The following is a 13,418-nucleotide window of genomic DNA, read 5'->3' on the forward strand; positions in this document are numbered from 1 at the left end:
GGTGGTTAAATTAATTTAAATAGTTTGTACAGTGCTAGTATTTGAATCAGTACTTTTAATTGGTCATTATTAGCCTTAGCCTTACCAGCTAATGCTAAACTTTCTTGTAGCTCAGGGGTTATATGCTACTCAGGTTTGTCAGGAGCGTTTGGTGGGAGTCTGTCGTTTACGTTAAAAGTAGACGCTCAGATATTTCTGGGAGCCAGCGTCCCTCCTCCAGAAAATGTACCACATAAAAAAACTCCCCCCCCCTATGGCTGGCTGGTCTCCAATCCCTTTCGACTTATAAAACAAGGACTAGAACTCTCAATTTCTGGTCTAATAAACACCCTCCGAGGTTTCTTCGACCATGAGGGGAGGTATGGATGAGGTTTGTGCAGTCTCCCTCCTATACGGAACAAAACCGGCTCACTATGGGGTTTACTTTTACTCTTTACATTCATAATAGCAGCGTAGAACAGAAATTTTAAGGAAGAAAATATCAGTTTTACATGTTTGATACGTTTTTTAAAGTTTTTTTTTGTATTTCCCTTCCCCCCTTAAAAAAAACCTCAAGCAAAAGTCCTGGTTATGGCTCCTTGGGACTATACATCAATTTCTACCTCCACCCTCCCCTCGTCTCTCCCTTAGAACTGATTCTATATTTATCTGAAGGTTCAATGAGAGCTGGGAGGTTTTGGCATTCAAATGCATGCGTTGAGGAATCTCCCTCCCTCCTTAACTACTAAACAATAAGAGAACTCCATTGTAGAAATTTAAATGACTTTTTAAGTTTGGTAATTTGTCAATTGCTTACAGATAGTATTCGCTATTGGAAAACATACGAACATTTTTCGTGGAGTAGTTTTTAGCAGGGGGGAGGGGGGATTTTCAAGGGTGATTTTCAGTGGGGAGAAAATTTTTAGGAAGAATTTTCTTTCAGCGGAGATCAAATTGTCTGGCAAGATATTTCCGACGAAATAGCAATGTCCACAAGGGTGCTGCAAGGTGACTGCTCCCTTTATATTGCACAACAACGTGTGTAGCGTTTATTTTAATCCTTTATTTAACTGAAGTGATTTGCTTCATAATGCGGAGATCTATTATTAAGGAGGGGTGGTAGATCGTTGTGTCCCTAGGAGGGGGGTAAGATACCATAAGTATTTCAATGGCCTAATATTCCTAGCCTCAGTGAGCCTTCAGATGAAAACTAAATGAGTTTTTGAGGACTTGTTGTCTAATTCTTCTTAGTTCTAACGTATACATTCCGTCTATGCCTTCATTATTGGTTTTGAGGAGGGAGGAAGGAGAGTAGTAGTGTCCTAACAGTGACCAAGTTGATTCCGGTTATGTTTGATGGACTAAAATAAATGCCAGAAATTTTTGTGCAACAAGAAGGGAGGTGTCACTTTGCTGCATCTTTGTGGACATTAACCATATTTTTCCATAGGAAAATCTCGCCAGAAAATTTGACCCTCACTGAAAATTTTCCCTGGACAATTCTACCGTAAAATTCTCTCCATATGTTAAATTGTGCATCCAAAGAGGAAGAAAGACAAATAGAAATAATTCTGTAGAAGAATTCAGGGTAATTCTTCGCAAAATTTCCCCCCCCCCAATTTGAAAATTCCCCCAGATAATCCCCCGCTGTAGAAAATTCCCCCGCGAAAGATGTCTGTATGTTTCCCAATATCAGCTAATTTGAACGTTGCATTTGAATGCCAAAACATCCCAGGGTTCATTGAGCCTTCAGACAAATACAGAATTAGTTCTAAGGGAACCAGGATTATCTGCAAGCAATGGACAAATTACAAAACTTAAAAAGAAACTTAAACCCCTACAATGGGGTTCTCTGATTGTTTTGTAGTTAGGAAGGGAAGGAGATTCCTCAAAGGTTGCATTTGAATGCCAAAACATCCCAGGTCTCATTGAGGCTTCAGACAAATACATAATTAGTTCTAAGGGAAATACGCGGGGATGGTGGAAGTAGAAATTGATATATAATCCCCAGACCCATAACCAGGATTTTTGTTTGGGGGCAGTGGTACAAAAAACTTAAAAAGCGCATCAAAGTACGAAAATGATCTTTAATCCCTCTTGATTTATGGGATTATTTCTGGTCTATGTTGTTATTAAGAAAGCAAAGAGTAACATTAAACCCCAAAATGAGCAGATTTTATTCCGTATAGGAGGGAGACTGTCCCTTCTTCATTCCCACCATTATGGTTCCCACATCATAGCCGCAAAGATTTCGGTGGGTGTTCATTACATCAGAAATTGAGAGTTCTAGTTTTTTTTTATAAGGCGGAAGTTATTGGAGACCATCCTGCCGCGAGGGGTATTTTACTGGGAGACATTTTAAGCGGGGGGTATTGTAACTCGGTAATGAAACTGAAAACGATGCTGTTCTTACTGTAAAAGAAAATACAAAAGAAAAAAAAAACTTTTTTGTCCATTTTAATCACTATGAAATCGCTTATCATGCACAAACACACGAGTAGGGTCCTTCAGCCCCTCCTAAATTTCGAATGATTTCCCCTCCCCTCATATTTACCTTTAGGTTCGTAGAACTCGCTTGTTTCTGATTTGGTTTGACGAGTTTGTTAGACTCAAAATATTTGACCTTCCGCGATACATTTTTGCGTATAGTTCTGCTCCATATTATGTTAAAATAACTATTTGTGTAACTTTTTCAATAGCATTGTGTGGTGTCCGTTGCCTAAAAAGGCCAAAGGCCCAAGTCGTGATCTGCGTTTGAGTAGGCCAGTTTTCTTCCAGTTTTTTGCTAGTGTTACTTCAATTCAACCACCCTTAGTCACACTCACACATTCTTAACTGTCACACAGGGCTTCCACTCTTGAATATTTAAATTCGGGACAAGTCTTCAAGATTCGAGGGAAAAAACAAAATGGAATTTCGTTGCGAAAGTTTGGGAGCCAAAATTGGTTTTAGCTTAATTTTCAGGCTCAAGTAGGGCTTGGATCCGCGTAGTGAATTAAGCCTTTTACAGAGTAGGCTTTAGAGCCAAAGCACGGGATTGGAACCCATAGCTGAAAACGGTTTTTGCTGATATTGCGGCAAAAACTTCAAAATTGTTTTCAAATTAAAAAAAAAAAAATAATAAAATTAAAAAAATAGTCAACACATGTGAACTGTAAATACAAGTAGCAATTTTTGATTAAGTCATTAATCTCAGTAATTCATTAATAATACTTAAAACAAAAACAAATATTGTTTGAGGTTTCTAGATAGGTAAATTAAATAGACAAAATTCAACCTATAAGTAGGGCAACAATAAAACTTAAAACAAACAAGAACTAAATTAAACAAGTAAATTTACACTTAATAAAGGGAATTCAAGGGAAAATTTGACGTAAATTTAAGGGAATTTTGTCGACAATTGACACCTTATTTATTTTTCATGCTGCTTCCAAGTCTTAGGTGTTTACCCACCCCCCACCCCTCCCCAGAAAATAGCTCCACGGAAAAAAAACAAAAAATACCCCCCTAAAAAAACACCCCCCGCAGAAAATACTCCCCTCGGAAAGTACCCACGCGAAAAATACCTTTGGAAAACACCCACCCCTCCCCTGTGGAAAATACCCCCTCGGAACATACATTTTTAAAATCTCCTATTCCCCAACCTTGTACATAGTCTATAGCTAAATTTTGCCTCATTAGGAGGGGGAGGGGTGGTACTTTTTTTATAGTAAGAAGATTGTATTTAGGGATAGTTCTTAAGAAGAAATAAATTATACCCCAATTTTTTTAAATTATTTTGTTTCTATATCAGAATTAGCCTTCATGTAGGGCTACTAATTGTTCAAGCATTATAAGTTGTAAAGGTAGGCCTAGATATTCAAACAAATTTACTTGGCTATCCCGAATTTGAGCAGAAAATATTTTTCGTAAAATTTCCGTAAGACCGTAAAAAGATCCTAAAACTGCAGTGTAAAATATTACGCTTACTGAAAATATTACACGGGTGAAGGGACCAGAATAATAATTGTGAAGGGAGAGCTGGGTGACTACGTTTGAGGATAAAAGGTGGTATGACAAATACAATTCTCAGATAAAAAAGAAAAGAACTTAAATTTTACACACCGAAAGAAATAAAAATTTATATGGTAAGAATTCCTGGCAAAAAGATCTAATCCTTCAATATATTATGCGTTCAATCATTAAGTATTAAACATTAATACAGTATGTCCAAAATCAAAAATAGCAAAAAAAAAACACATTTAAACTTATGATTTGGCTTTCAAAACAATTCTCCTTCTTTAGAAGTTTAATTTCAAAATCCAACTGAGTGTTCCGTTAAACAACTTCAAGTATAATTCTTGGCTAATTTTGTCAATATTGTCTTGACCACGAATGATGTAAATGTAAGAATCTTATAACATTTGGAATATTGCATTCGAAATTGTTTAATCTAAAAGAAGGAAAATTTTACTTTCATGAACATATAAAGAGCCGTCTATACTTAAATTGTATTAGTCTGGTTTTTATGCAAAGTAACACAGGAGACGAAAATTAACGAACAAGAGAGTAGTGAAAAATTATGGTATGTAAAGTAGTGTTTGCTAGGAATTGTCACTAGGGGTGACACTGTGGTTGAGTGATTTTCGGGGAAATTTTGGGGATTCGGGGAACCAAATTTTTTTTCGGAGAGACACATAGATTTTCGGGGAAATCTCCGAAAATTTGGGGAAAGTGGAAGCCCTGGTGTCACAATACAGTGTCTGTCTCTACAGCTGCATAGATTCTTATGGCAACTATTTTCCCACCAACAAGTCAAGTTTTTATATGGCTCGTCATTTGAGAACAATCCGTCAATCGATATTCAAGTAGATTAAATTTCTTGATCTAAATTTTGCCTGAATTATGGCCATTTTTGGGCGTGTTTCCTCTTTCTAGAAATATTGAGATTTTATATGCTACTAAATTTTAACATGTAAATAAACACTTAATACTTCACTTGTTATTGGTGTATAGCCTATCATTATTGACCACCGATTTTCTTGGTTTTTGGGGGGTGATTTTTGGTGAAGTGTTGGTGATTTTTCTGGTGAATTGATGGTGAATGTTTCGGTGGTGGTTAACTGTTTCAGTGTCTCTACAACCACATAGCTTCTCATGGCAAGTATTTCCCCACCAAAAAGTCAAGTTTTTATATGGCGCGTCAATTGAGAACAATCCGTCATTCGATATTCAAGTAGAATAAATTTCTTGGTGCAAATTTTGTTAGGATTATAGCCAATTTTGGGAGTGTTCCCTTTTTCGATTACATACAGATTTTATATGCTAATAAACTCTAACATGTAAATCAAAACTGAATAGTTTACTTGTTTGGAATTTAGCAAAAACTGTGAATTCTTTATTACAAACTTTCTTTTACGTTTGATTATTTCTTCTTCTTTCTTTTTCCTTTTACTTTTTTTCTTCTTCTTTCTTTTACGTTTGATTATTTCTTCTTCTTTCTTTTTCCTTTTACTTTTTTTCTTCTTATTTCTTTTACGTTTGATTATTTCTTCTTCTTTCTTTTTTCTTTTACTTTTTTTCTTCTTCTTTCTTTTACGTTTGATTATTTCTTCTTCTTTCTTTTTTTAATGAAAAAGAGATCGATTTTTATACCTAGTATTGATTACCAAGGATATTATGATCTAGAGTTATATAGTTAACAAAAAGAAACTTTCAGTTGTTTCTTTTGGGAGAGGGGGGCTAAGAACCACACAACTTTTGGTGGAGAAGAAGGATTATAAGCAGTAGGAAAATTGGCTTTACCTAGTGCAGGCAATTTTCTAATTGGTATGAAATTTTAACAATTTTTAAACCTCAGGATAGGCACATATAAAGGTTTGTTTTTTTTTGGGGGGGGGAGCAAAAAATTACAAGTCGTTTAAGAAGTGCCCAGAAATTTGGACCCCACCAGCTGTGCACGTCCCTGCCTATCATTGGGAAATGCACTACCCAAACAAATTGAATCACTTGGTCTTACACCTTTCAAAATATACGCAATACCCGAGTAAGACTGCGAAATTGTGTTCTAACTAGCCATATTGTTTTTTTCTATGACTTTATTTTTGGCTTGGACTACTGTCGTAGTTACGAAAACTCCAAGAGATTGAGTGAAAAAAAAACTTTGAAAGTAGAGCCAAATTGCCAGAGGAAAGAGCTCTGGCAAAAACTTTTCTCTGCATTTAAACTTAATTTTTCTATCAATCAGTCACTGAGAAATTTCTCGTGCCTGTAGTCATAACTAAATTACCAAAATTCCTTACTAAATCCAACAGATCCATCTCCTTCATTTTTGTTTGGCAATAGATTTTGGAATTGTTGATGTCTTTCCATTCGGGATTTATAATTTAAAGCTAATACGTGAAGTTGAGAAGGTTTTTTTTTTCATTGAAGACGCATAGCTTGTACTAATTAACGAACAGGGCCGTAGCTAGAGAATTTTTATGGTGGGGGGGGGGGGGCAAGAAGGGTTGCTATTGAAGTAGATGCTATTTAAGAATAAGTGAAGAAAAGTAGCTATCTAACAAACTCGCTACTTGGTGGATTTAAAAACATTACGCAATGCATTATAAACAATAAACACACATTAATCAATCTTAAATATGAGTGCTGGTGCTTCGCTTTTACTAAAATTGTCAGCAATGAGCTGCTACTGACAACATTAGTATAGCGTAAACAAGCCTTCGGGTGGGTAAAGGTGAATGTCGTATATAGTCGGCATTTTCCAGCCATTTTCACCACTAATGCTAAAGTACATATCCCCCCTCCATTTCACCCAACTTTCACGCCCAGCACAGGATGCTCAATCTCATAACTCTAACAGCCCCAAGTACCACGATATTCATTTGCCCGTAACTTTGAATGGATTTTGACTTTTTAAGATTTAATTTGTTGTACTAAACTTATAATATACGTGATTTATTGAAATATTGTTTATGATTTGTTATTAAATTGATTTATTTGTGGGTTCATTGATTTATCGAAACAAAAATCATAAGCAGCGGAATAGCGCTGTCTAAGTAAAGATACAGGATAAGTCAAAGCATTATCACAGATTGTGTAACATTATATTGTGACATATTCCCCACAATTAAATAGCTACTGAGTTTCAAATTTGAAAATATTCAAAAAATAAAGTTAGAATTATCAGTTGGGCAATATTTGACAAAGAATATTCGGAAAATCTGAACAATTTTTTTGCATCATTGCGGCAGTAGCCTTAAATTAACAAAAAATTGCCAGAGATTCCAATTAGAAGGGGAAATTGACTCCTAGAGTGTCAAAATTACCTTCCCTTTTGTATTTTTGTAAAAAAAATGAATTCTGTAAAAATTACGCAAAAGTTTTTCTTGTGTAAATCAGGATATGATGGTATACATTTCCGGAGTGATGGATTACACTGAATATTGTTTTTATGTCTATAATTCCCTTCACAAGCAAAGCTCGGTCTCCTAGTGATGCATGACAAAAAGCTGATAACAATAGTAAAAGAGAATGGGTTGGAACCGATTATACTTCCACAAAAAAATTCTAAATTGTGAGAGAATGTATTCATATTTTTCGTACAGCATGCTGATGCAAATATAAATGTACCACAAGTAGCGCTGGCATTATGTGAAATTAATTTTAAAAAAAAATTCCACAAAATAAGTTATCAAAGAAAAGTAAATAACTCCATTAAACAAAAAATGCGCAAAAATAAAATCGAATAATCTACCAAGCGTGAAACTACCACAAATCAGCATCCATAAATAACTAAAACCCAAAACGAACAAAAATTACAATAAATAACCGAGTCAAACTCAAAACGAGCAGAAATTAACATAAGTTGAGCGCAAAACCCCTATGCCTTCCCAAGGCCAGAACAAAATTTGTACTTTACTAAAAAAAATTCAAATGTTTTTACTTTTATAACTTTAATAAATCAAATAATATTAACATTTTGATTATTAAATATCAGTATATGTATATTAAACTGATAATGCACATTGATTTGTATTTTTTTCAGTAAAGTGCAAAACAACAACAAAAAATAATACATGATACCCACATCGATCTTTACTATAAAAGTGTTAAGCCTTCCAATCACTTTCGACTATTAAAAAGGGCACTAGGCTTTTTGATTTTCAATTAAATAAACCTTTTTGGAAACGACCACGCTTTCTACGAGCAACTTATGTGAGCCAAAGGCAGAAATTACAACCCTTATTCTAAGGTCTCTTAGGGTGGTTGTCATCCTCTAAGACAGAATTTCCAGAACTTTCAACTACGTTAAACAACATGGCTATCTCAAAATTTTAATTGGATGTGTTTGGAGAAATGGTGAGCGTGAGAGGGGGGTTAGCTGTCCTCCAATCACTTTCGAATATTAAAAGGGCACAAGCCACTCCAATTTCCAATCGAAGGAGCGCTTTTTGAAGTTTCTACGACAACTCCTTCGATAGGAAGTGCCCGGCTCTAAAGGAAAAAATTAATACATAATACATTGTGCCAACATCGTTCTTATATGCCCTCAGGGCATAACTCAAAACCCTTGCCCTGAAGGTTGTAGGGGAGTTTCCTCCTCTTTACTTAGTCATCGTTCCTTGTCTCGTTCTTGAGTGTGCCCGTTCTTTACTTAGGCAGCGCGATCGTGCTGCCTATGATTTATGCAACAACTTTCCTTATAAACCTTATATACCCCCAGGGCATAACTTACAACCCTTTAACTGAGGGCTCTGAGGGGGTTATCATCCTAAAAGACCAAATTTCCAGAACGTTCAACTACGTTGAAAAAAATGGATATCTCAAAATTTTGATTGGATGTGTTTTGGAAAATGGTGGGCGTGAGAGGGGCGTTAGTCGCTATCCGATCACTTTCAACTATTAAAAAAGGGAGCAACTCTTTCAATTTCCAATTGAATGAACCCTTTCGAGGTTTCTACGACAACACCTTCAATAAAAACTTTATATGCCCCAGGGCATAACTTACAACCCTTGCCCTGAGGGCTTTGGGGGGAGGGGTTGCCATCCTTAAAGACCTAATTTCCAAAACTTTCAGCTACGTTGAATAAAACGGCTATCTAAAAATTTTGATTGGATGTGTTTGGAGAAAAGGTGGGCGTGAGAGGGGGATTAGTTGCCCTCAAATCACTTTCGACTATTAAAAAGCATACTATCCCTTTGAATTTGAAATCAAATGAGCCCTTTTTCAAATTTTTACGACAAAGATTTCAATAAAAACCTTATATGCCCCCAGGGCATAACTTATAATCCTTGCCCTGGGGGTTGTGGGGGATTGTCCTCCTCAAAAAAATATTTCTATCCGGAAATCAACTACGCTGAACAAAATGGCTATCTGAAAATTTTTATTGGATGTGCTTGGGGGAATGATGGGCCTGGGAGGGGGGCTAGTTGCCCTACAATCACTTTCGACTATTAAAAAGGGCACTAGCCTTTTGAATTTCCAATCGAATGAGCTTTTTTGAAGTTTCTACGACAAAGCTTTCCTTTAAACCCTTATATGCCCCCAGGTCTTAACTTAAAACCCTTGCCCTGAGGGCTGTGGGGGAGTGTGCTCCTCAAAAACATATGTTCTATCTGGAAATCAACTACGCCGAACGAAATGGCTATCGCAAAATTTTGATTGAATGTATTTGGGGGAATGATGGACGTGGAGGGGGCTAGTTGTCCTCCAATCACTTTCGACTATTAAAAAGGGTACTAGCCCTTCAAATTTCCAATCGAATGAGCCTGTTTTGAAGTTTCAATGACCACGCCTTCTATAAAAACTTTGTATAGCCCCAGGGCAGAACTTAAAACCCTTGCCCCGAGGGTTGTGGGGGAGTATCCTTCTTAAAAAGATATTTTCAATCTTGAAATCAACTACGCTGAACAAAATGGCTATCTCAAAATTTTGATTGGATGTGTTTGGGAAAATGATGGGCGTCGGGGGGGGGGCTAGTTGCCCTCCAATCACTTTCGACTAATATAAAGGGCACTAGAACTCTCAATTTCCAATCAAATGAGCCCCTTTTGAAGTTTCTACGACGATCCCTTCCATATGAAGTGCCCAGCTATAAAGGAAAAAGAATAATAAATGGTACATTGTGCCAACATCGTTCTTATATGCCCTTAGGACATAACTTAAAACCCTTTCCCTGAGGGTTGTGGGGGAGTGTCCTCCTCAAAAATGTATTTTCTATCTGGAAATCAACTACGCTGAACAAAATGGCTATCTCAAAATGTTGATTGGATGTGTTGGGGGAAATGATGGGCATGGGGGGGGTGAGTTGCCCTCAAATCACTTTCGACTATTAAAAAGGGCACTAGCCCTTTGAATTTCCAATCGAATGAGCCTTTTTTGAAGTTTCTACGACAAAGCCTTCTATGAAAATCTTATATGTCCCCAGGGCATAACTTAAAACCCTTACCATGAGGGTTGTGGGGGAGTGTCCCCCCCAAAAACATATTTTCTATCTGGAAATCAACTACGCTGAACAAAATGGCTATCTCAAAATTTGGACTGGATGTGTTTGGGGGAATGTGGGGCGCGGGCGGGGGGGCTTGTTTCGCTCCAATCACTTTTGACTATTAAAAAGGGCATTAGCCTTCCAATCGAATGAGCCCCTTTCGAAGTTTCTACGACAAATCCTTTGATACGAAGTGCCCGGCTGAAGAAAAAAAACACATTGTGCCCACATCGTTCATTACTTAGGCAGCGCTAGCGCGCTGCCTATGATGCAACTAATTTCGGTCACAATTCTTAGCACATTTATGTCAATTCTTTTTTTGGAGCTGGTTAAAGAAATCTTTAGAAAAGGGAATACAGAGAGAAGTCAGTATGGTATTGTACGCAAAGGCAGTTCAATATTTATGTGTTAGTATGTGAATCCAAAAAGCAAGGAATATGTGAATCCAAAACACAAGAAATAGAGTTTCAATTAAATACTGGAAATAAAAATGAAAACAATTAAATGATTCCTGGAGCAGATTTCCCTCTTCAACCAGGAGCACTTCCCAAAGTGCAACCTGGTTGAAAAAAAAATATTCACTGTATATCTTCCTTCCTATTCTTTAATGATTCCATTTCTTTCCTATTTGCAGATGTAGAGGGTGTATTCATTTCCACTTTTGAAAGTTTTAAAACAAAGAGTCTAATCTTGAAGTGATATTTTTTTTGAAGTAAAAGCACCTTAAATATCAGGGATAAAATTGACCTGAGTAAATGTGGCGAAACAGGAAGCATAGAACATTTTGAATTTTACCATTAACTAGGTTCATACTTTTACTCGATGATAAGGTTTCAAAGTGAGTATGTTTTGAAAAATATTAATGTGGAACATATTATGAAGTGCAATGGATCACTATTTCTCTTGTTTTCCTTATGTTAAAAACGAGCATGGATTAATTAAAAAAAACTATCTACTCAAAGTAAAGAGAAAATTTGACACTTAAAACGAGCAACAGAAGCTACTTAACAAATTATATTTTTTCTCCAAATTATTGGGGGGTTTCAAGTTTTTTCGTAGGTATCCATGAAACAATTTACCAGTTTTGATATCATAAGTTCCATTCCCCAGCAACATGTGCGAGTGAGAAAAAAAAGTGAGGAATTTTGGAACAAAGAGAAACTAATTTTTGAGAACCAAATAATGGAGGACAAAATTGATTTCTTCAATGGATATAATCCGCTTATTCTAACAGATTGGATATTAAGTCTTTGGTTGCAAAATACGACAGAACGCCTCCTTTCCTCAAGGGCTTACTCCTGTCTTTGGACACGAACGCATCGAAATTCAGATGTTTCTAATAAGAAATTAGGGTTGTAGGACAAAGCAATGATGAAAAGAAATTTCTCTGAACTACGCACGTTCAGATCTGACCTTGCAATAATCAGAGAAAGTAGTTTGTAAGCAATTGTAAGTTGCATGATAGTCCTCGAACATGCGTGTCAGAAAGACATAGTATTGCGATAAACTTCCATTATGAAGCTAAATTCCACTCGGCTAGACTTTCTTAAACTGATTGCATCTTATTTTGACATTCCATGCTAAAAATTTGAACACACAACTATTTATACATGGGTGAATGGTTTGATTTATCAGCATACCTATGAAAGAAAATAAATGGTAACAAAGAACATTTCAATGTGCCGAGTATAGTATCACCGAGAATTTATGGAAAAATGTCAATTTGATTTAATCGTTACCTTCTTAGTATTGCTAAGAAGAGAACTAGCCATTCTTTTTTTCGAAAAACTGCATGTCAAAAGACATCCTTTGCTAGTCTAACTTTGCAAATATATATATATATATATATATATATATATATATATATATATATATATATATATATATATATATATATATATATATATATATATATATATATATATATATATATATATATATATATATATATATATATATATTTATATATATGTATATATTTATATATATGTATATATTTATATATATGTATATATATATATATATATATATATATATATATATATATATATATATATATATATATATATATATATATATATATATATATATATATATATCTAAGTACCCCTTCCCAAGGATCAAAATATATAGGGAACAGCCTACCATTTTTACAATTCCCCATGTGTCTCCCAGCCTTTTATGCCATTGGGTAAAGATTTCAAGGTTGGACTCGAGGGTCTAGTGTATAATATAGGGTTTTAAATAAAATTAAATTTAGGTCTAGATTTAAATTAAAATTTCACGCTCAAAATGTAATTAAATACGAAAAATTTTATGGCGAAACAACACTTCAAATTTGAACAAAGTAGCACTCCACTTGCTTAAGTAATAATCAGGCTTGCTATTTTGTAGTCATGATAATAGCACACCCCTCTTTCTTGGTTACAGCCAAATTAATGGTTTTTTTTTTAAGTCAAACCCCACTTTCAGCTACATTATGGATGCTGTTAATAAGATTGTCATTAAAATTGACATATTTTTTTACTGCAGACATTTTGATACTTTTCCCAGAATCAGTTTCTTGCGTGTCTTGTGACGATTGGGTTCCTGATCGGGCTCTAGAATTATCCTTGTCAAAAACTTTTGGCGATACCGCATCATACCCTAGAAAATAAAATATTGGATTTAAAAACACTTGTAATACATACGTATGACGCCAAGGAGGGGTCAGGGGGCTATACCCCCTTTCATTGCAACATAAGACATATAAATGTATAGAAAAAGATGAAAGTGAGAAATTACCATGTTGAACCTGATAAAAAAAAAGACGGTACTTGTTAAGATTCCAATAAACACGCAGGAAAGACCGCATCGAAATCTCAAAGATGCGTAATGAAAAACAAGTATTCGCTGCATAGTGAGGTAATGCTCACTGCATGAAAAAGATTTAAACTTTAGTTTTTGGGATTGAAGGGGCAAAAAAAGGTA

The 13,418-nt window shown here is 35.5% G+C and overlaps 1 protein-coding gene across 2 annotated transcripts in view; it reads right to left on the reverse strand.

The window, feature by feature from the left end:
* Positions 1–12,664: 12,664 nt before the first annotated feature.
* The window catches only part of LOC148955625 (neuropeptides capa receptor-like), a 219,690-nt gene continuing 218,936 nt past the window's right edge, over positions 12,665–13,418 (reverse strand). The window contains exon 8 of one of the 2 annotated variants that reach the window (XM_089108277.1): positions 12,665–13,094. In XM_089108277.1, the coding sequence (XP_088964403.1) occupies positions 12,904–13,094 (191 nt within the window). In that variant the 3' untranslated portion in view covers positions 12,665–12,903. The remainder of the gene's footprint in view (positions 13,095–13,418) is intronic. The other variant, XM_089108276.1, reaches the window with a different exon arrangement.

This window comes from Artemia sp. Qi Xiang Cuo, chromosome 2 (assembly GCF_049724085.1).
Source record: "Artemia sp. Qi Xiang Cuo chromosome 2, ASM4972408v1, whole genome shotgun sequence".
Taxonomy (NCBI): Eukaryota; Metazoa; Arthropoda; class Branchiopoda; order Anostraca; family Artemiidae; genus Artemia; species Artemia sp. Qi Xiang Cuo.